The 23,655-nt window shown below is 41.5% G+C and overlaps 1 protein-coding gene across 1 annotated transcript; it reads left to right on the top strand.

The window, feature by feature from the left end:
• Positions 1 to 76: 76 nt before the first annotated feature.
• On the top strand, positions 77 to 22,400 carry EIF4ENIF1 (eukaryotic translation initiation factor 4E nuclear import factor 1). Its single transcript, XM_037408502.1, is given in 21 exon segments — positions 77 to 353; positions 726 to 849; positions 4,139 to 4,212; positions 5,006 to 5,133; positions 5,696 to 5,991; positions 6,648 to 6,849; positions 8,111 to 8,286; positions 10,914 to 11,049; positions 11,395 to 11,574; positions 13,625 to 13,704; positions 13,706 to 13,812; positions 13,814 to 13,856; positions 14,987 to 15,055; positions 15,428 to 15,611; positions 16,110 to 16,189; positions 16,586 to 16,725; positions 16,886 to 16,970; positions 18,028 to 18,160; positions 19,218 to 19,562; positions 19,794 to 19,958; positions 20,508 to 22,400. Coding segments are annotated over 20 exon segments (2,946 nt in total). The 5' UTR covers positions 77 to 353; positions 726 to 753; the 3' UTR covers positions 20,735 to 22,400.
• Positions 22,401 to 23,655: the final 1,255 nt, after the last annotated feature.

Genomic DNA, 23,655 nt, shown 5'->3' with positions numbered 1-23,655 from the left:
GGCGCCGCGCGGGGGAGCCCCGGTGCGCGCGCCCGCCGCCGCGCCTGCGCGCGGGCCATTAAATGGGTGCGGGTGGGCAGCGGAAGGCCCCGGTTACGGCGGCTGAGGAGAGACAGAGTCGGGCGAATAGGGAGCGGGCGCGCGAGCCAGCGCGGAGGGGGCCGGAGCCAGGCGGGCGGGGGACGGCCCGGCCCGGGGCGCGTGTGGCGCGGAGGCGGCGAGCGCGGCGCCGGGTGCCGCCGGTGAAGCGAGCGAGCAGGAGCGAAGCAGAGCCGGTGGCCGACAGCAGGAAACGCCGCGGGCGGCGGTGAGGCCTTCAGCGGAACGCCGCGGGGAGACCCGCCGCCGGCGCGGTGAGTACGAACGGCGGGGCCGCCGGGGCAGGTGAGGATCCGCTGAGTCACCTGCCCCGCCGCCCCCCTGCCCCGCGGCCCCGGCGCGCCGGGAGCGAGGCCTCGGCCGGGCCGCGCCGCCGCCACGCGAGGGCAGTCCGGGGCCGCTGGGGGTCCCGGCGCCTCCCGGTCCCTCTCCCGGCCGCGGCTGCCGAAGGACCTTCGTGGGGTTGGAGCCGTCTCCGGGGAGCGGGGCTGGGCTCCGGGGGCTGCGGCTGGGGTACCTGCGGCGGGGGGCTGTGCTGCCGGGGCCGGGCCGCCACGGCGGGGGGAAGCGCGCACCCGCGGGAGGGGGCGTCCCGGGATCTGACGGCTTGGGTTTGCTTGAACTAGGTGCGTGGTCAGGGGCTTGGAAGGAGCCATGGATAAAAGAGGAGCTGTGACAGAGGCGGAGAACGGTGATGCTTTCCTGGAGCTGAACAGAATTGCCACGAAGTACCCGCACCGCTACACAAAGGTTGGCCTGCACCCCTTTTCCTCTTTCCCACAAAGTATTCGCGGAGTTGGGGGTCCCGGAGGCCAGGCGGAGGTGGGGGCTCCCGCGGGAGAGAAGCCGTGAGGCAGAGCTGGGAAGGCTTTGCCTGGATTAGGATTTGCACAGTGGGATAAAACCAGCAGCTTGTTCAACACCATGCGGTTCTGCAGTCCCATCCTTGATATACTTTTGATTCCCACCATCTTACTTTAACACGGGAGCACCTCACAGCATGCGTCGGAGAGGTTATGGTAGGTGCTGAAGTATGCTGTTCTACCAGCTTTATCAAGTACTTGCGCTTCAGAGTTTTAGTTCTGTTTCTAGCAGTGTTCCTTTAAGTTGACCAAAACATTGCCTTACAGTAGATGCCAATTCCTTGGAACGTAAAGCACACCAGGTCTTTGAGGTGTTTACAGAAAAGCTTTTTGGCATCTTAAAAGTGCTTCTATGTGGCTGCCGGAAGCCTAAGCACTTACTGCTCCAACCGATGCTTAGTGTTAAAACTTTTAACGCAGATGCTTTTGTTTAGCTGTGATACCTAAATATGTGCATGAGTGGAAGAACACCAACTAAATAACTTGCAAATAAAGATTCTTTCGGTGCTAAGTGAGTTTGATAACACTGTGGGGTTTAAGGTTCAAATTTTGTTTGGGGTTTTGGTAGAGCTGCTGAAATGTGCTTTTAGAGAGCCGTTAATGGTGGCTGATTGTCCCATCACTGGAAGCTGTGGGAGCAGGTGGTCATTGTTTTGTGAAAATCTATTAAGATACTTTGCAACAAATGGCCTGAAGTACGGAACAGGGTGAGACAGTGTACTGTTGCTGGCTATGTTATCTTACTTGAGGAATTTCTGAACTGTTAGCTTCCTAGTAGACTTTTTTTTTTAAAGAAAAAAAATATTTTTGTGGCTCTGTTCTGTTGAGATAGGGCTAGACATCAACAATAAACCAAGTACTTTCAGAATTGGCAAAACTTGCATGGGAGTATTTTGGCTTTATAATACTCTAAGTCCTTGGAAAATACCTACACTTAACCTTCTAAAAGGCAAAGTGTGATATTGTTCAGACCTTGTTATTCAGTTAACTACAAAGCGAAGGAGAGGAGCTGTCTTTTTAAACTTCTGCTGGAAAAGCAGTATTTATACTCGTTTGGTCTTGCCTGACTCCTCTCAAGAGTAATAACTGAATGTAGCTTCGAATTCTGCCTACTTTTTGGGGCAGTATTCGGGTTGTGCTGGCGGTAGCCATACACTGGAACTGATGCATTTGTAGCTTCAGTGTTGTGAATTCAGTACCTATAGCTTCTGATCAGGATGAAGTTGCAGAACTAATGCTAGAAGGCACCTAGTCTTGTCTCCTTGTTGGTTTCGAAGGAGTCTAAAGTCAAGAAACATCAGAAATTAATCTGTGCTAAAATATCTTGCATCATATGTTGTGGTTTTTTTACAAGTAGCATCTGAAATACAGCTGGTTTAAGGTGCTTGTATAATCAGTGTTGTAAGGAATTTTCTCATGATCCAGTTTCCTATTAATTAGGGATGGGAGGAATGCTGTTTCAGGACATGTGCTGCTGATTTGGAAAGGGGACTGATTTCCTTTAACAGTTTCTATTCATTTACTACCAGTAGGAAAGCAGTTCTCATACTATGAGTCCTTACAAACTGTTTGAGTAAAACTGTTTAATAACAGCTGAACACACTTGTCCCCCACACGTTTAAAGTACGAGTATGTGAATTAAAACAAAAAACAATCAAAACCATGCTCTGGAAGTGTCAGTGTTAATCTTCTCTATTATGAGAGTGTTATATAGTCCCAAGCTGTGTCTTTTCTAGTTGTGTAGAAGCTGTTGCTCCAGGGGTGCACAGCTACTGAGCAAAAGCCAAGAAACAATTTGAATTTTCCTCACTTCAATGGCAAAATTGCAATAGGATCTGACTGAGGGTCTGTGGACTCCCTCTCGTGGCCAGCAAAACAGTCCATTTCAAGTCTGTTGATGGACAGTGCTGTTAATACTTGTAATATCTGCATCAGGCTATGATAGTATTACAGCGCTAATGTTGCTCATAGATCAAAGTTTATTTTGGGAAGCTGTGGGCAGAGAGGCCAGGCTTCCTCACTTTAACGGAACTCTTTTTGCTGAAGGCTAGTACAGGGTGATGTTTGCAAACACGTGTGTGTGTTTGTACATGTTAAGGTTTTGTCCAGCTACCAAGCTGCTATCTGGAAACTTCCAAGTATCAAGCTTGTGTGGCTAATTAAACTATTTTATTCACATGGCGATAATGATGTGAAAGCTCTAGAGGATATTGTATTCTTGTGAAAAAAGTAAAGAGACTTCCTTCTTCAGTTTGGCCGATGTATGGCATCTGCTGTCGGGATTTCTTTATCCTTCCAGCTGCCACTGATTCCTGCACAGCTCTGAGTGAATTCAGTACAGTTGGGAGTGAGGCGGATGGAAGAAAGGTAGTCCAGGGAGAAGTCTAGAGTAAGTCTTATTAGAAATGTGCATCGTGGCTGCAGCCAAGTTAATGATGATTCAACACAGTGATGATCACACCATTGATAATGGTTTTTAGATGTAGCAAATTGCAGTGTGACTAGATTGATTATTAGTCTGCATCAAATGACTAACTGCTCAGGGCTGTGCAATGCAATAGTAAACTAAGGACTGTATTTGAAAGCTAATAGAAAGTGGGAAGACTGAAGTAATCACTCAGCATTAATTTGGTGTTGGGTAGAGTAGATAATTGGATAACGTACATTGAGATATCTTGGGTGGTGGTCAGAAATAGCAAGCTTGTTTGGGGTTTCCAGGTCTACATTAGTAACTGGTATTGTGGTATTGGTTTTTTTAACCTACTGAATCTTATACAGCATTAAACATACCGATTCTGATTGCATCCCGAGAACTTGCTAGCTCCACTATCAATGATGCCTATCTTGCTTATAAGCTGAACTGTCCAGGGAAGTGAATAGGTAAACATGTATGATGTGAACAGCTTTTGAAGTGTTAATGAGGACTGAACCTGACTTAGTAAGGCTTAGTGCTGCAAAGAAGTGTTTGCTTAGTGGCCACTGGTAGAAGAACTGAAAAATAAACTTGCTGTCTAATGGCAAGTCTTCACTACAGTATTTCACAGGAAATGAAACAACATATTGGTAAACTTCGGTTGTCAAATTAAAACAGAGTTGAACAGGCAGTCTGGAATAGATATTGAGTCACTTGAATCTTGTCTGGGTAAGAGCTGGAACTAACTTCTTGCTTTTTCTAGGAGGAACTGCTGGATATTAAAGAGCGTCCCTACTCTAAGCGAAGACCTTCTTGTCTTTCTGAAAAATATGACAGGTATTTTCTGTATTATTAAAAAACTATATACATTGTTTCAAAATATAAGTTAAAATTTAAAAAAAATCTGTAGCGAAGAAGTGACTTGTTTTGATGAAGGACATATGTGCTCCAGAGTTTAGTGTATGACAGTGTTTTCGGAAGTAGTAATCTACTAGGAGAGGCTTAACACTCTAGCTAAGAATGTTGTGCTCTGACCAAAGATTATAATGTGAGATCCAGCAGAAAGATGACTTCACACAAGAAAATCTTATAGACTTGCAGGAAAAACTACAAAGAATATAGATGGCTGTATAGCACAGACTGACTAGGTCATGTTGCAACAAGCTGACTCGCCTGATGGATTACTCTCCCGTGTTGACAGTGTACTGCATTTAAAAATGAAGGGGAGAGTGTTCTTGGCTTGTGTTTTGAAGTTTGCTGAACAGCAGTATCTTACTTGTACAGTAAATTAATCTGAATAGTAAAGTGGTAAAATTTTTGGAATGCTTTGGAACAGCAGCATGTGCTCTTATTTTTCAGTGTACCAGGCAAACTTCCAGTAACTAGTGGGACAACATGTCCATACGTTGTCCCTTTTGTAATCTTGATGCCTGGGTGTTGTACTTCCTTAGTATTGCCAAAGGGATCCAGAATGCCATGTATGAGATGATAAAGGCAAAGATTTAGAAGTTGGGTATGGAAGGTGTTTTGCTTGTAGTTCAATAAATCATAGTACTGCTACTGAAAACCTAGAACTTACTGACTAGCAACCTGTACAAGTAGCAAACAATTCTGCAAATTTTTTTTGTAGTGATGGTGTCTGGGATCCAGAGAAGTGGCATGCATCTTTATATCCGACTTCAGGAAGAACTTCACCAGTGGAAAGCTTTAAAAAAGATTTGGATTTGGATCGGACTTCCCTTATGCGTAGGATAGTAGGTAAGTGTGTTTTTATAGCACAAGACTCAAAACTGAGCCTAGGCTGTTGGCAAAACCTTCACTTGGAGATGACACAAATGAGACGAAACAAAGTCTTTTTGAAAATTGTTTGACTGCATAGAATTAAGTGTCAAGGAAGTCTTGGCTGCTCCAACTATAGTTTATGGTATTCTGGGTTATCTAAGAACAAACATAGCTAGCAGTCAGTTGTTATATCCCACTATTCTTGCCATTTGATAGTGAATACATACGTAATAATGCAAGTGCAGGAGACAATTTCACTACAATTAAAGACTGAGTTACTTAGAAGGTCTACAGTGGGAAAGCAGGTACTTCCTGCATGGGAAACCACAATGATTTCTCAATATCCAGCTGTAAATTTTTTTTTTCCCTCTGTACTTCCTATGGTCTCAGATAAGTTTTTGCCAAAATAAATTGAGTCTTTTCCTTCAAAAAGCTGTGGGATAGCAGCAAGGCTATGGAACAGAAGGCTATTATACAGTTAACTCTCATTTATTAAGACATTAAATTCAGTGCTTTTCATGTGGTCTTTGACTTGTAGATCCAAGAGAGCGAGTAAAAGAAGATGACTTGGATGTAATCTTAAGTCCACAAAGGCGAAGCTTTGGAGGTGGCTGTCATGTAACTGCAGCGATTAGCTCACGTCAAGCAGGGAGCCCCTTAGAAAAGGAGAATGATGGTGTCCGTGTTATTGGTGGCCGTAGGATTGGCAGTGGAAGAATTATCTCTTCTCGTAACTTTGATAAAGACCACCGAGGTGGTGAAAAAGAATTACGTGATTCTAGAGATGCAAGAGACCGAGATCGTGAGAGGGACTACAAAGATAAACGCTTCAGGGTTTGTTCTTTCTTTTCTTGATTGAATATTAAATTGGAAGTTTGGGATGCTGCACTAAAAGCAACGGGGGCAAGTTCACTGCATACAGTAGTTAAGTGTTCCATGCAAGTGGGCAATTGCTTCTTAAAAGCACCTTTATGGTGTAAAGGGTGAGCACTTGGTGCTTCAAAAACTTAGTTTTCAATCCTTTGGACAGCTCAAATGGCATGCATCTAATACTGTGCATCTCTCAAACCTTACCTGTGGTAGGCTTAATAGCAAGATACTCAAAAGTGTTACAGATAATTTTTAGTTCTTGACCAAGCAGTTGTCAGCAAGCATTGTCTTTAACCTCAGCCGATGGAAGTTTTCCATTTTCAGGCTTTTTTTTTTTTAATTTTTGGGTTTTTTTAAAAAAAGAGGAGCCACTAGCCTGCCACTTGGGATACAACACTGATTTTATACAGGCTCTTGCAGACCAATAGCCTTCAGTGTAATGAAGCAGAAATTTAACTGTGAAGCCTAAAATTTAAAGGCTTGCTGAGCATGCAGAGTGTGTATGTAAACCTTAAAAAAAAAAAAAAAAAATGTGAAGAGGTGGTCATTTGCTTTGGTGGTCAGGGAGGTATCTTAAGAAAGAGCAGTTTACAGTTAATGCTTTTAATATCCCACTTCAGAGAGAATTTGGTGACAGCAAACGTGTCTTTGGGGAGCGAAGGAGGAATGACTCTTACACTGAAGAGGAACCTGAGTGGTTCTCTGCTGGTCCTACAAGTCAGTCTGAAACCATTGAGCTCACAGGTTTTGATGATAAAATTTTGGAGGAGGATCACAAAGGGAGAAAACGTACAAGACGACGCACAGCCTCACTAAAAGAAGGTAATGGCACATCTGAGAAAAGCTTTGCTTGTCTGCTATGATGGTGTGTTGCTGGATAGAGGGGTGACTGTTATAGATCTAGGCAAGTGTAAAGAATAATGCAGTTTACTAGCCTTTATTTTAAACTTGCATAGCTTTTGGTCATCCTGAAGCACAAGATATAAGGCCTGTAACTGATTTTTCAGACTGCATATACCTTTAATAAAATACTACCTTTTTTCCAAAAGGAAGGCAGGGCTGAGAGGCTGCGGGGGGGAAAAAACCTTGTATGGATATTGACTCATCTCAGGAGTTTGTAGGCCATTAAAAGGGTCTTGTCCATTTCTGCATCCTGCTGGGTGCTAAAGGCTTGTTTAAACTAAGCTGATGCTCTGAGGTACTTGAAATAATTTTTTGTAATAATACCAACATTAGGAACACAGAGTTAGACATTCAGCTGCCAGTAATACAGCTTTAAGCTGAGTTTGGAGACTGTCTAAATTTGTCTGCAGTCATTGGACTTCAAGTTTACAATTATTACCACCGCAAAAGCTGCGGTATAAACTTCTCTGAGGCAGTAGAGATGACTTCTAAATGCTAGAAATTCTGCAGGTGGACAATGTAAACCTGAAGAATTCAGGTTTAATTGTGTACTCACCGAAGTAAAATGTAGTAAAAATTCAAGCATACTAAGTTTGTAGTCACGTCACGGGGTGGTTTTTTTTGCAGCACTCATGCAAGCTTGAAGAGTCTTCAAAATGATACGTGCTTTGCTCCTGCTGTGGGAGTAGGAGTGGTTTTTGTCATATGTTGACAATATAAAGAACTCATGTAAAGTACCAGCTTCCAAAGAGTCTGCTCTCTGGGGCACCTAGGAAGAAAGCAGGAGCTGCCAAAGGATTCTTAATGGAAAAACAGCAGCAGCTGTTAACTGAACATCTGTATCTGCTTGGTGTGATGTAACATCTGATACGTTCTGTGTGCTTTCTGGGTTGATCAAGATGCGTTTTTTTATGCAGGATTCAAATTGCAATTCTTACTTTCTTGAAGCAGGCAGTCTTAATTACAACTAGAAGCTCTGTGCCAGGAGTTACAGTGGGTGCTAATTTCTCCTGTAGTAGACTGCAACCAGCACAAGATAATTGAAGAAATACCACGTAGGTGGCTAGGTAACTGGTCCTGTGCTTCCGATTCCTAGGCAAATGCATTGACATTTAGGCACTGTTCCCACAGGAAATAGTCAAGTTCAGCGATTTGGCAATAACTTGGCCTTCTTTTTAAGGGGTAGAATGCAATGGTGGAGTGGCAGAAGAGGATGAAGTGCAAACTGTCCTTGCCAGTGAAACTCCAACAGATCAAGAAGTTCCTAGGGAAGCAGTTTTACAAGAACCAGCTCCAGGAGAGTTTGACTTCAATGAGTTCTTTAACTTGGATAAAAGTGTTCCAGGCCTGGCTTCGGTGAGGTTTTTGGTATTTTTTTTTTGTTTGTCTCTTTAAAGACTGGCTGTTTTCATGAGAAGCATTTGGTTGCTGCTGTGTTGAGTGAAAACTAAAGCTTCTTGCTTTGTGAAAGTAGCTTTATGCTGTGTGTCAGTCTGATGAATTTGCAGAGATTTAGCTTTGGAGTATTAGGGTGTTACTTCTAAAGTGCTATATACCTGGGACTGGCTCTATCCCCAAAGAAAGTGTATGAGGCAAGTCAGCTGATGATTCTTGCTTTCTTTTGATCGTTACTTGAAGGCTTAAAAACCAGCATCCTGGATAGATCTTCTTTGGAAGTATTACAGATAAGATCAGAGAATATTAACTGTACAAATTTAGTATAGCTGGAAACAACCTTTTGTATCTAAGTTTGGGAATCACAGCAAATAGATGTTTTGTGCAAACTTCCTGGAAGGCAGTAAGCCTGGAGACAGATGCCTGATGAATACTGGCTCTGAGAGATAGTTGCATCATTATCAATACCAGTAATGTGGTTGAAAGGTTCTATGTCCGAGAAGGTTTGAATCTTTAATAGTTAAACTTCTGTATAGTGGTTAATTTTGTTGTTTAGGGCTACTGCTGCTGAGTTGGAAGAACAAACGTAGACTACTAATGTAGTCAAAAGCATGTTTGAACAGTGTTGATGTGACTAGTAGATACTCTGTGTAACCCAAGTCAGATGTGGGATGCTGCGGATACCTAGGAGCTAGTAACATGACTATGAAGAAAGACTGATGCTTATACCGCAAGTCTCTTCCAATAGTGGATTTTTACCTCCAGCCATGATTTGATGGGGATTCTGGTACTTCGGTTGGTACCGCGCAGTTCTTGAACCTCTGGTCTCTAGAGGTATAGGGAATGGCTGGCACTCCCTGATTTTTCAGTCTGAAAGCTGTAACTGCACCTTAGCGTGCCCTTTAACCACAGGAAGGGGTAAGGTGGTCCAGCAAGTACTGACTAAGTATGGGCCTAACTCATAAACTGATGATGTTTCTATTCTGACCTCTCCTACACTAGTCAGGAGTAGCTAGTAGCTTTTCTTCCTATTCTAGATGGTATAACTGAGTAGATGGAATTTGAGTAAAAGGGCTTAGTGTTGTCAAGACATAAATGTGTTTAAAAAAATTTTTATTCTGACAGCAAAGAAACAGACCTGATATGGTTTAGAAATATTAAGGTTTACAAAAAATAAATCCTGACCTAGTCTTTAATGTGGAAAAGCTGCTTGTGTTAAAAAAGGCTCATCATACAGTGGCAGTAATTTGACAAGTACGTAGTGGAGAGTTTGTTTTCCCTGTAGAAGATATAAATGATCAAGTCTTGACTTGACAATCTGATTTTCAGCATTTCTGCAAAATGGTGACTCCTTTCAGAAGCAGGGAATTCTCAAGTCACAAAATATCTGCTGATGAAACTTTAGTAGGCAAATGTTGTAACTTGTCAAAAATGAGTTTTGGACTAGTCAAATGTATTATAATATTAATTCTTTTTATTGGTGACGTGTCTGTGACAAGTGTTCGTAGTAGATCTGTACATTTCCTGACATAGTCTTAATTGTTCTAACATGTTAGATTTAAAAATCAAAGCCAAATAGATCAACACTATGGGGTTTTTTTGCTATTGTAAATAGTATTGAGTGCCCCTTGTTTCATAGAAAACAGCTTCTCTGGCATAAAGAAGCTGTTCTTACTTTTGTCTAAAAGTAAATGTGCTGCATGGTGAAACTGCATCTGTGCCTATTGAGTGGGCTTTTAATTGGATGCTATCTTGCAAGATGGGAAAAGATTTAGTTTGGCTTAAATTTTATAATGGGCTGTTTGCTAATCATTACAAATATTCTTAAAAAGCCTTAAACAGTTGCTGTAAACTGTAGTGACTTCTGACAGACTAATGCTATGAAGTACTGCTCAGTGAACTCTGTTCTGCCTGGAGGCAGGAGGCACTAGCTGCCAGTGCTTTGCTGATGGTGCAGGCTCTGGCTTGAAGAATGCTGCCTTCCTCTTATTCCCAGGATGGTTCAGCATGTGAAGTGGAAGCCTTAGTTGCTGGCCTTCTCCCCCAGCCCTTGTGGGTTGCTCGGAGGTCAGGGGATAGTGTTTGCACTGTCTTCGGCCAGTGCTGGAACTGAACTGAATCACCACTGCAGACAATCCAGTGTATCAGAGTACTCCTTCTGTACAGTGATAGGGACCAGCCCTGAGCCATCTGTCAGAATTACTAGCTGTTATAGTTTGTTTTAATTCTTGTGGCATTAAAATGGCATTAAAATTAAAAGAAAAAAATGCCTTTTTATCTTTGACACATCTGCTTTAAAAGATGCAGTTAATGGTCTTTGGATGCTTTGATTATGCTGTTTCAGGTAGTTTTACTCTGAACAAATATTTGGTATAAAAGATGTATGATGGGTTATGCTAACTGACTCCACAAATGCTGCCATATTGGAAGGAAAAAAAAAAGCAGATCAAAGTCTTGAAACTCTGGGAGCAGCATCTAGTTGTCTGTAGCAGGAGAATCTTGGTTGCACAGTACAGCTTCTCAACAGTACAGCTGATCTTGCTTCTGTTAAGGTTATTTTATTTTATTTTTTTTTCCCCCTAACCTAGATGATAGAGGATGTGCTGGGGGAAGGTTCAGTTTCTGCCAGCAGGTTCAGCAGGTGGTTTTCTAATCCTAGTCGTTCTGGAAGTCCGTCAAGCAGCTTGAGATCTACACCACATGAGGAGCTGGAGAGGCTAGCAGGTAAGACTATAGGACAATGCAGGGCGAGGTAGTGTCCTTCCATATTTCTTCCTACTCATTCAATAAGAACATGGCAGATAAAGCTTTATCCTAGGATAGTGAATTCTCCCACACTTTAAGCGCTTGACATTCTTTTGGAAGCTCTTAGAGTAAGCAGCAGTTAAGTTCTTTTTGTTTTTTAAATGTTCTTGTCATGCTTTCTGATGACTTTCCAGCTGATCTTGGGCAAGGGGTGTGAGGCATAACTTTTCAGTGACATATTGAAGTTGGTTACCAGTGTATGTTCATCTTGAGACATTGGATGGGTAAACTGATGTCGTAGTGCTCCTGGTTTTACTGTTTCAGGTCTAGAGCAAGCCATTCTCTCCCCTGGCCAGAACTCTGGAAACTACTTTGCTCCCATTCCATTGGAAGACCACTCTGAAAACAAAGTGGACATCCTAGAAATGCTACAGAAAGCCAAAGTGGACTTAAAACCTCTTCTCTCAAGTCTTTCAGCCAACAAGGAAAAGCTTAGAGAGAGCAGTAAGTGCCTCTTCAGATATTGTCAAGTTCTGGTGATGCAGTATCTCAAGGCAAGAGGCTTGGTATTCTAGAAACTTCAACTGCCAAGTCCAGGAGTAGGAAGTATTATAGGTTTACTTACACTACTGAAAACAGATCTCAGTTGTGTCAGTAGCATCACTGATTCTTTTCATCCTAATCACAGGATGACATCAGGACTCTATCAGACAGCTTTACTGGCCAGTAATCATAAGTTAAGATGATGCAAGTCTTGATCTGAGTTTCAGCTTTGTCTATGGAATTCACATAAGTTTTTCATACTGGAGACTGGTAATGTCAGCTCTGAAACTGTGGCATTTAAACTGTGGCTTTAACAAAAACTTAGTGTAAGTCATTCTTGAAGCGTCTGTAATGGATCACATTGATCTATGAAGTATCAGTACCTAAAAAGATGAACAGTGGCTTGAGGATGTCAGTTGTTTTCAAGTGCGTACTGTAAACTTGAACTTCTCAAGACTGTTGCTAGCACTTGAGGCACAGTGGTCTCTGCTTGCTGTTCAGCGCATTAATTAGATAACTAACATAAAGCTACAACATAGGAACAGATTTGTCTTAGCTATGCTAACTTGGCTAGAATCGTGGGACTCCAGGGAAGTTAGTCTGTTAGAATTCACTTTTGCTAGCATCAGCTGTTCTAAAGAGTTCAGGGCTGACTTTAAACTTGATGTTCAAGGGCACCTCCAAGTTAGGGATCTGCATGTTCGGGCCCACAGCATGCATGAAAGGGTACAAAATGCATGTGGTCTTTGAAATCTCAAGGTCTAATTCCAAATTGGTTTCTCCTTGGCAAGCAGCATGTATTGCCATTTAAACTGGACTGAACAAAAAGTAATGCTACTCTGATTTCTGTGAAATGGCTAGGAAGGAAAGCATCCAAGCACTGCAAATATTCTTAAGCATCCAGTCTGGGAGCAGGGAGTGTCAGCTAACATATGAAGACCTTCCTTAATTTGACTTAAATAGAACTAGAAGTCTTCTGTGTTGTGCTTAGTCTGATGCTCCTACTAAAAGCTTTTTAAATGTTGATTCTCATAAACAAAGGATGAAGGAATGAAAAATTGTGGGGAAGCTTCCATTCACTCAAAAAGTGCCTGCTGTGGGTTCTGTTTTCCTGTAAAATGCTTCAGGTGTGTGGAGTTTTCAGACCAGTTCCTCTCCACCAACGTTGTATTTATTTCTCATGTTCCATACTGCAGCTAAATCATTGTTTCTTTTCTCCATCTTCTTGCCCAGATTTCCAGTAAATCTTACTACTTTGGGCCACATCTGTTACAGCAACCCATGGCAGCTCCTGTCTCTTCTTCCTTTTCTTTAAGGTGTCATATTGTGACGTGTGTTAGCTGGTCCTAAAGCATGTTTAGCCTTGATGTCAGGCACCAGTAGGGATTCATGTACACCCATGCAGGAGAAAAGTACGGTCCAATACACTGTACCTTATTCTGGTTATGCCATTGAAATCTTTCTATAGTGGCTTAATTTCTGAGCAAAAAAAAATCTACTTCAAACTTCATGCACACAAGCTAAGTGTGTAACTGAGTCTCAGAAGTATCTAAATTTTCAGTACGTATTCTCTCTACTTATGATGGCATCAACAATTTGACATTGCTTACAATGTGGCTGTAAGACCATCGGTCTCCTGGAGTAAAAGATAAATTAAACTTCCCAATGAAAAAGAACAAACTATTATAAGCAAGTGAAAGTTGTAAAATATAGTTACAACATGTCTTGTGGAGATAAATGACAGCTAGTAGGAACTTCAGTTTGAAACCTGAAACAGGTTCTTGTGGAGTCTTACATGCCTGTAGTTGCGCATGGCAATACTCTGAATTTGGATATCAGAGTATCAGTCTAAACACAAGTCAGATGTGGTTTGGACAGCTAGTATGAATATCAGAAGACAAGTTTTTGGCTGTTCCTCGTTCTCAAACAACTTGTATTGACACCTGCACAAGAATTGAAGCTCAATTGTAAACAGAAAGCTATGGTTTACCAGTATTTCTCTATTTCTCAGCACATTCAGGAGTTGTACTTTCAGTGGAGGAAGTTGAAGCTGGGCTGAAGGCCTGAAAGTGGATCAGGAGTGGAAAAAATTGCTACTCCATTTATGGCCGAGCAAATTGAGGAAGCATTGAATGTCACTGGCTCCAGACAGATAAAGAAAGATGGAGATATGACTGCATTTAACAAACTATCAGCAGTATGAAGGCAGTGGGACTCTACCTTCACAGCCAAAGTCAATGTAAGTAGGCAGACACCCAGCTTTTCTGAACTGTGCTAAGACATGAGCTATGAACTGAAATGTCTGGTAACATGTGAGCCATGACTGGATACAGCAGCATGATATTAAATATGGGCTTAAATTTTAGAATGTTGTTGCCTGCAGGATTAAGTACAGGAGGTGCTGTGGCCATTTTCCCATAGCTGAAGTAATTAAAATGGGGCTTTTTCAGTTCAGAGTTAAGAGTGACTTCATTTAACAGACAGCCTCAGTCTACTCTTTGTGGAAGACTCAGTGTTAGTTAAATGGTTGCCTTAGTGCTGCTATTAAAAGGCAGCTCTGTTAAAATGCTTGTAGTACAGGTACAGCTAACACCTGAAGCTCAGATGTCTTGCTTCACTTATTTTTGTTTTAATAGGGGTATGTCAGTGCACAATCTAGTATTTTATGCTTGGGTTTAAAAATTATTTATACCAAGATAAAACTGGATGCTTGTAGCTGAAAGATTAATATTAGAAGATGATACTAGACATTTCATTAGAGGTGACCATTGTCATTCTGCTGCTAACTGCCTAAAGAGCATACTTGACCCAGGAGCTATCAATAACTACTTTTGGCACCATAAGCATCCGTTTTTTCTTGCTGAACTATGCCCAAGGACTTCTAGCCTCATCCCAGTTCACTAAAAGATAGTGAAGAACGTAAATTTGCCCTGTGAAAAATTTGCAGACTGATTTCATGCCTTAAGTTGAGGTTTTCATTTCTATCTTTCCCTTTACGCTGACAGGCAATTTTGATGCCTAGAAGAATATCTTAAATAATTTCTCTAATACATGAACGCTTCTCAGTTCGTGCATAGTTTGAGTTGACTGCTTGGCACAATGTTTCATCTCAGTTTTACGCAATTATGTAAATTCATGTATCTTACTCAGACTTGAATAAGGCACATAGCTAGTTGGCATACAGTTAGTTCAAGATCTGGTGAGCCAGCTCAGCCTTAACTTTACTGGAGTTTTATTGGGCTGATGCATAACTATGCTTCTAACAGAACAGGTGAAATTACTTCTGTCACTGAGACAAATGTGGATTGTCTCTAAGGAGTTTGATGCTGCTTGTATCTACATTTAATTTACAGTGTTCTCATTTTCTTAGCAGAGCCTTGAGAGCCACTTAATGTCACCTCCAGAGATGCCAGGCCAGCCTCTGTCAAAGAATATTCTGCAGGTACTTCTTAGTGGGGGTAGGAAAAACTTAAAAGCATATCGCCAGTGGGAAAACAAAAATTATCTTAAAATAAGACACTTAAGGCAGTTATTGGATTAGTAGTCAGATGCAACTCTATGGAGAAGAAAGAACTAGTAACTAGTTCAGCTTGCTTAGAAATTTCTTGTCATGCTATTTCCCATGCTTACACTTGAAAATGAAAAATCTGGTTAAGTGCCTAATTCTAAGGGCAGTTCAGAATTGCAGTATCTAGTTGCACAAGTCTGCCTTGTCTCTAACTTGCTATAAATAGCATAGCCTATAGTGTAGTAAAATGAGCTAGTTTGTATAAATAGACTGTATGCTGAACATTCTTTCATTGCTTATTCTTAGGAACTTCTTGGTCCACCCATTACCAGACCTGCTTCATCAAATGTCTTAAGTGGCCTGATAGGTGGTTTGGAACCTGCAGCCTCTCTACTGACGCAGAGAGCACCTTCTCCCCCTATTCCACCAGTGTTTCCAACTCGAGCTGCTTCTGCGGATTATCTGCGCCACAGAATATCTTCACCCATTGGTGAGACTGGTTGCAAAACAGGGTTTTTTTCTGTTTTATTACTTGAGTTTGCTTTAAAGAATGCTTTGCAGGACAATAAAAACTTCCTGGCACTTGGTGGGCAACTAGGTCAGCGTCTGTTTCTTGAGTGAAAGATGCATTTGAATTTAATAGTCTGTAATGTTAAATTAATCTCCAAAAAATGTAGATGTCTGATGGATGAACTAGACTTCGCAGTAAATTCTGGTGTGGAGTAATGTGCTCAGCTACTGCATAGTAAGCTAATTTTCAGGGACTACTTGGCCATTTGTATTGCAAAGCACTGCCAGTAGCTTCCTGGTAGTTTTCCAGCCTATTGTCAAGGAAGAGATCTAGCTCTGTGTAGACTTCAGAGACGAGCTGAGAGTCTTCACAAGAATCCTCAATTCATGTGGAATTGTTTAACTTGGGGTTGTACAGTGTGTATATATTGAAAGAAACTGTTAGTCCTTTTAAATACAACTGTTGAATGTTCTTTAGGTTTTGGACAAGGTTCTCAGCAATTGCTTGGTGACCCATTTCCAGGTGTAAGGAAGCCCATGAGTCCAGTTGCTGCACAGGTTAGATTAAATACTTTTTGCTTAATGTGTATTCATCTTTTTATATTCTGTGCTCTAGAACTAACTTGTGGAAACATACTTAGCTGTTGTATTCAGATGTTTGTGCTTAAGTTTACTCTGAGTTTGAGGATGCAAAGTCTAATTTAGTACAGTTGCAAAATGTCATTGCAGTTGGATGCATCTTAGTACCTCAAGTACAAGACTCTTTGAGACTTCTGTTGCCTGTCAGTAAAAATGATAGCTGTTGGTGGGCAGCTTACTTTGAAGACATTAGTAGCTATAGCAGTAAATGTTCAGTATCTTTAAAAAAAAAACAAACAAACAAAAAAAACCCCAAAACAACCAAAATGCAACCTCTGACTTGTGTGGGGTTTTTTTATACAACTCTTACTTCAGATGAGTCCCTTGGAAATACAGCAAGCTACACTAGAGGGACTGGCATTACCACATGACTTGGCCATACAGGCAGCAAACTTCTATCAGCATGGCTTTGGTAAACCACAAATGGACAAAAGCAGAGATGGCTACAGAAACAGGTGAGTATCTGACTACAAAATTGAAGGGGTACACTGACTTTTTCAATGTGCTGTTTCACTAGATACTAGTCACTCAGACTTGTATTGGTCTTGGCAATCCTGTCTTTCAGTCTATGCTGAGAGCAGAGCTGCTTCTTACTAACTTCCTATCTGTTAACAGGCAGCAGCGAGTGACTAAATCACCTGTGCCAGGACACAGAGGGAATGCATCTTCTCCAGCCCCTATAGCATCCATTACTAGCATGGTCAGTACCTAATGTGTAATGATTGTAGGAAAAGCTGTAAAAGTGTGCGCTGTAACTAGATTATAGCAATTGTAGTTGATGGGAGAAAGGGAGGCTGTAGAGGAGTTGATCGTGTTCACATTATATCAGTGGCCACGTGATACAAGAACAAATTAGGCTTCACACTTAACTGAACGTCTTCACTTTGGAAAAGTCTGACCACTAGCTTATCTGAAACTGAAGAAGCACCATTAATATTATCTTGATCTGGTCTTCTGAAACCAGTGGAAGATAACTATGAAAACTCAGGTCCTCATACTTTGGTACTTAAGTTTTCAGAAGACAAGTGCTGAAAGCCATTAGCCACTTGAGAGAACAGATTTTCTGGTATGAAGTGACTGGTTGTAGGCTGAAATATTACTGAGGAGCTTCAGGGTCACTTGAAAACAAAACCTCCAAGCCAAGCTGTTGCCTCACTGCCTTCAGTTCTATGTAGAATGTTGCTTTGATCTAAATTTTCCAGTTAATTCAGTCTAGTCCTGGGCTGCAGGCAAGTACTGATGTGGATCATCAGCTGCTATATCAAACAAGTACTTTTGCTTGTATACCAGTTAAGTGGCTTCCACAGATGCTATGTAACTTCAAGGGGGGGTGGGAATACAAATGAGGCAATAGTCTTTTGCAGGTCAAGCAGCCCTGAGTTAATACAGATAAGGCAGTTCTAAACAAACTTCTGTTGAGCTGTTGTTCTGAACCAATAGCAAAGAGGAAAGAGCTGTAACTTAAAATACAGCTCATCTATTTTGTTTCAAACCTGTTAAAGTACATCTAACTTTGAGAACATCTGCTGGTTTTAATAAAGGTATTGGACTTCTGCAAAAGCTAAAGAGAAATGCTTAAACTATAGAATAAAGCTATGAAATTAGGTGAATTAAGGTCATGGGCACGCAGTGGGCTGATTCAGAAGAGCCTTAAATGAAAAGGATGTGCTGGAATTGGTGTCCACCCACAGCTAAGATAGTGTGGCCTAGATCATGAGCACTGAGTAAAGTGTTGCTTCTTACTATGTTCTATATAGCTGTCTCCTTCTTTTACACCTACCTCGGTGATTCGCAAGATGTATGAGAGTAAGGAGAAGAGCAAAGAGGAGCCAGTTTCTGGGAAAATGAAAGTCAGTGATGGTAAAGATGAAAATCAGAGGCCAAATGAAGGTATTGTAATGGCTTTAAAATAACACACACACAAGACATTTGGAATAGAATCAAAGAGCTTCCAGCACATAATACACCCAGGCTAACTTTAGACATTCCCAATTTGTGGAGATGAGGAGGGCGTAGAAATGAGCCTATAAGGAGAGGAAGCTTGTCCTCTCCATAGCTTTAACCCTTCCAAGTGCAGTCTTCCAGCAGTGTTGGGTTTAAATCCCTTTTTTCTGTATCTGTCAGTGAGCAATAGTGACACTGAGAGGCCTGAACTAAAACTGTTCCTTTGCAACTGGTCTTGATGAACAAGCATATTAACAGTAACACTTCCATACCTCTCCACACCAGTAACTGAATACAAGCAACTTATAGCCCTCTTGAGACATCTGAACTGAACAATCAAAGCTGAGACCAATTAAACTCTTAAATGTAGCGGGTCAAGGAAGCATTTTGTCACCCTAACTGGTATAAGTGGCTGTTAAAAGGAAATGCTTAATATAAACTGCCTGACCCAGTAAGATTAACATGCCTAATTGTGGTGACATTGTACTTCAGTATGGGTAATTGCAGAGGTGGCTTGCAGTTTGTACTATACAGTTGATTCTCTTTTTTCCTTTTAGCACTTACAGCTATTACTGTTACATCAACTGGTAGCAGATGATTCCAAGATATTTTAGGCTTTGTCTAACTGATTTTAAATGGTCTGTGGAAATAGTTTCTTGAAGTGCTTTAGTGTTCCAAATTTTGCTAAGCAGATGTCAGATAAAGGCTGCTGGTAAGCCCCAGACACATCTAAACTGGGGGGGGGGGGGGGGGGCGGGGAAAACCCCAAAAACAAAAACCCCACTTCAGGCTAGACTTCTGGCACAACTCCAAATTACATCCTTATTACTGTTTTGAAATAATTTGGTCAAAAGCATCCAGGAAAGATAGATGCTTACTATTAAAAATATATGACCAAAGTTCAGCAAGTCCTGGAATCTAGCTATCAAATCCAGCCATTAGCTGTAATGTTCATGAGGTGTAATCTCTAGTTGTGGACTATAATAGTTGTATTCAATTCTAGCTAAAGATAACCTACTGTCTAGTTCTGTGGAGAATGCAGATCAAGAAACTTTGCCCACCTTAGGTACCAAACTACCTGCACTGCAACGCTCTGCATGTTCCACAACTCTTACCCAAGCAAATCGTTGCACCAAAGAGCAAGACTACAGGCCTAAATCAGCTGGTAGAAAGACTCCTACAATGGCCTCCCCAGTACCAGGAGGCCCTTTTCTTCGTCCTGTTCATCAAGTACCCCTTGTTCCCCATGTACCAATTGTACGACCTGCTCATCAACTGCATCCAGGATTGGTCCAGAGAATGCTGGCACAGGGGGTTCATCCGCAACATCTTCCTCTGCTGCAAGCAGGTAATCCATACTTTTTTTTTTCCCTTGAAGTTGATGCATGTTCTCTGTAAGACTGACTTTGTGTTAGGAACAGCATGAACTGATACTCATTACTAGTAACACTTTACTACACTAACACTTACCTTTGAAACCAGGCAATGAACTCAACCCATCTAAATGTACAAATGCTTGTTTTTCTTGTAAGTTCCTTATGCTTATCAATTAAGAAGCTTCCTCACTCTTATCCAACAGGTATGCTTCCTCCTGGAGTGGACCTGTCCCACTTGCAAGGAATATCTGCTCCCATCCTTGGCCAACCTTTTTATCCACTACCAACAGCAAGCCATCACATCTTAAATCCACGCTCTGGGACACCTTTGCAGCTAGCGATGATGCAACAGCAACTACAGCGATCAGGTAGGCTAAAACATAAAACAGGAGAGTGAGTTTTTTGAACACTGACTGGCCTGCTCCAGGTACTATATTTGTTGGGCTGTTTCAGTATACTGTGCTAACAGGAAGCTACTTTGTGTGGGTATCTAAATTAACAAGATCAATGATTATGAATATCGGAGCAGTTTTGGCCTCTGCAGGCTCTTACGCCAGAAGGAAGTCTAAGCGAAGCATTTGGTTTAAAGATAATGTTGCTATTGAGAGATCTGCCTTTTGCAGTATGTATGCAGTCTGTCTTTCCTTGCTGGGTGAGAGGCCACACACTATCTCAAATAAAATGCTATTTGATGCTGGCCTTCCAGTTAAAACCTGAATGATGCTATGTCCAGAACTGGCAGTGTGAGGCAGTTTATGGTAGTGCTAATGAGAATAAACATGTGGGGCCTGGATTTGCCAGGGCTAACGGAATGAAAAGCATAAAAGCCACATTCAGCTTGCATGCTTTCAGGTGATTGTTCTAGGGCAGATATCAATGTTCGGTGAATGTATTATTCCACCCCTTACGCTTCACAGGCACTGGAGCACAGGGATCACCCACTGGTGTGCAAACAACCCCTCAAAATGTGCTGCCTCGGACTGGATTATCTCATGGGCACACACAGCTTGACCATCGCCCCAGCCAGAGAAGTGGCTCCCCCATTGGCCTTGCAAAATGGTTTGGTTCAGATGTCCTGCAGCAGCCTCTCCCTTCCATGCCATCCAAAGTCATCAGTGTAGATGAACTGGAATACCGGCAGTGAATGGTGACCACTGGGTGGAACACTTATGATTCTTTAGACTGGATAAAAATGTCCGTAGTCAGGACTTCACCTCTGTTTGGGTTTTTTGGGGCTTTATTTTTCAGCACTCTGTGCAACACTTCTTTTTGAGAGACTAAAGCACATGGCACCTGTCCTGGTCTCATGTCTGCATCAAGACTAAAGGATCCATTATGGCTTGAGTAGTGAAGCCTGAAGAAATTTAGATGCAAGACAAAGCCAGTTTAATCCTGGAAGTGTCTATTTTTTTTTGTTTTTTTGTAAGATATGTGAATGAAGTGCTGATATTCTCTAGTGTAGAGGTAGCAGCTAAGGATTCCTCCCGCAGAAAACTAAACTGTATAGACCCTTGTGTACAGACTTGTGTATAAACAATCTTTTGTATATATACACATAGAATAGCCTTTTTGAATCTATACAGCTGTACATAAAGAGTAGCTGGTTAACAGTTGAGCTTTAGTTGTGCCTATGGTTTGGATCTTTCTCCATTGTACGTGTGGGACTTTCTTTAAGATTAAAGTTGCATATCCTAAGTGTGAGTGAACAGGATAAAGTTGCTTTGCCTTTTCTTGCTGCTCATCTCCTCTAGGTTTCCCTCTCACATTCTTTGGTCATGTACTGTGCACTCAGCATAGCTAAAGTTTCAAAGTAAGAAGCCCACATCCTGCTGTCTGTGTAACAAAGGTCTGAGTGTTTGTATGACTCTTGACACCAAATAAGAGAATTGTTTAGTCTTCAAACAGCCTTGAGGATGGGACCTGATACAGTAATGACAAAGCCAGATCTTCAGTCTGCCATAAGCAAACAGACTGTAGGTACCTACTGGTCTTGCTCTTTCAAGAGGGCTGGTGCTGGTCCTTGTTTAGCTGCAGTATCTTCCTTGTTTCAATTTTTCAAACCAGTTACTAAAGGTTATCAAAATGGAGCCTTTGAATCCTCACCCTTCAACTCCTCAGTCATAGCTGTGGTATGTTCTGTACTGCCTTCAGTTCTGTTTGTCAAAGGGAGTCCCAAGAGCTGTCCTCAATCGAGTGTGCATCTACTGATGCAATTACTGTGAAACTTGACTTTGGAGTCTTGTTCTGTGGCTTGAAAGGAGGAGGATGGGGTAGTTTTGTGATCTTACTGTGTATATTTGGTTTTAAAATACTATGTTCCTTTTTAAGCCTGTCTCACGTTCCTGAACAGTTAAATGTTCTCTTCCGTCCTTTTACTGCATGGTTCCTCACTTCACTTTTTTCACTTGTGTTGAGTCTAGTACTGCTGTCATGTCTTCTATCTAGCTTAGGCCATTGTGCTCTTTTTTTAAAGGTGAAGGCAAAACCAGAATTCTCACAAACTTGTTCTTAGGTCCCCCTGAACGCAAAACCAGCAGCAGAAAAAAAAAAATTTCTTGCCTGTATTGTAACAATTGCCAGCATGCTGTGGTGGGGTTTTTTCAGTCCAGCAGAGACAATGTTGTACAGAAATAGCAAGCTGATATCTCCCATGTGGAATCTGTTGGGGGTCACCCATACTTCTAGTGGGTTCCTAAAACAATCTGTGTAAAACATGCAATCACCAGCTTGTCCTTGTAAGATTGTTTTCATACTTTTTTAACTTGACACTTTCCCAGTAACATTCTGTAAATAAAGTTGATTCTACCAGCTGTCTGTATCGACTACTCTTGAACTAAACTACACTATCAGTATATTGATTAATTTTCAGCATTGTTTTTGTGTGAGAGTTCAAACCATGGTTTGAGCTGAATCTGCTGAAAGTTTTGATGTCAGTGTTGTCCATCTGGGGGAGCACAGTCTGCTTTGAAGGTAACTGGCCCTGTTGAAGACATAATGGAACTGCTCCATTTAAATGTTTTTGTACAGCCACAGCCAAGTGTGAAGAATGAGACTCCAGTGTACCCAGAACTTCTAAAAGTAACCAGTCCTATGAATAAGGTTCACTGTTTATAGCTCCTACTTCTCCCCTTCCAATTCAGGGTGATAACCCCAGCACCTGTGCAGGAGTTCAGTTCACTGAAATATATGCAGAAATATACATCTAAGCTTAGAAAAAAATTATGGAAAATGTGCAGAGTATAATCAAGGGTTAAATGTTTTCTTACTGGGTTAAGTAGTGAGTGATCACTGTTGCAAGGATGTAGTGCTTGAATGGGTGTCCAAAATCACAGTACTTTTTCTGTGTGTAGTAACAGGAGGGAGCATTTTTGAAACATCTAGGAAAATGCCCCTACTTCCTTTTTCTAGCAGACTTAAGTGCTAGGGCCTAACACGTTTGGTAAGTTTTTTGTTCATGTTGGGGCTCTAGCTTTATTTCCATTAAAAAGCAAAAGAACCACTGCTTTTAAAGCAGCCTCCTCTTGTGCAACTTCTCTAAAATAAGTAGGAAACATTTTTAAGAAAACTTAAAAGCTTCCAGTCATTAATGCAGTGAAACACAAGCATCGAGCTAGCTTCCGCTAGTATAAACAACTGAAAAAGTGACTGCTTGTGAACAGAATCTACCCTCTTTTCCACAACTGCAGGACTATTAATAGCCTTGAAGTACTCTAAACAAGAACATTTCAGATTAAGGCAAAGTGAGAACTCTATGCCCTCTAGCACTGTTTCACAAGACACAGTTATCCAGCCTCTGCTGTCTAGGTTTTGTTTTAATTTAGAACAAAATAATTTGATGTGTGAGCTTTTTTCCAATCTGGAAAGATGTATATGCAACACCGAATCATCCCAGCTATCAAAGCTTCCTTGTAAGATTTTTGTCCTTGTGAAAGTTACTTAACGTGAGTTTCTCATCTTTAAGTTCTGCCAGAATGGGGCACTGCAGTACAAGTTGGCCAGAAACCTCAGTTTTACTATCCAGTAAGGTACCATAACAAACCACTACCCATTTCTTAGATTTTATAG

The sequence above is a fragment of the Falco rusticolus genome, chromosome 1, assembly GCF_015220075.1.
Source record: "Falco rusticolus isolate bFalRus1 chromosome 1, bFalRus1.pri, whole genome shotgun sequence".
Lineage (NCBI taxonomy): Eukaryota > Metazoa > Chordata > Aves > Falconiformes > Falconidae > Falco > Falco rusticolus.
The sequence above is the reverse complement of the archived record's forward strand: the minus strand, read 5'-3'. Positions and strand labels throughout refer to the sequence as shown.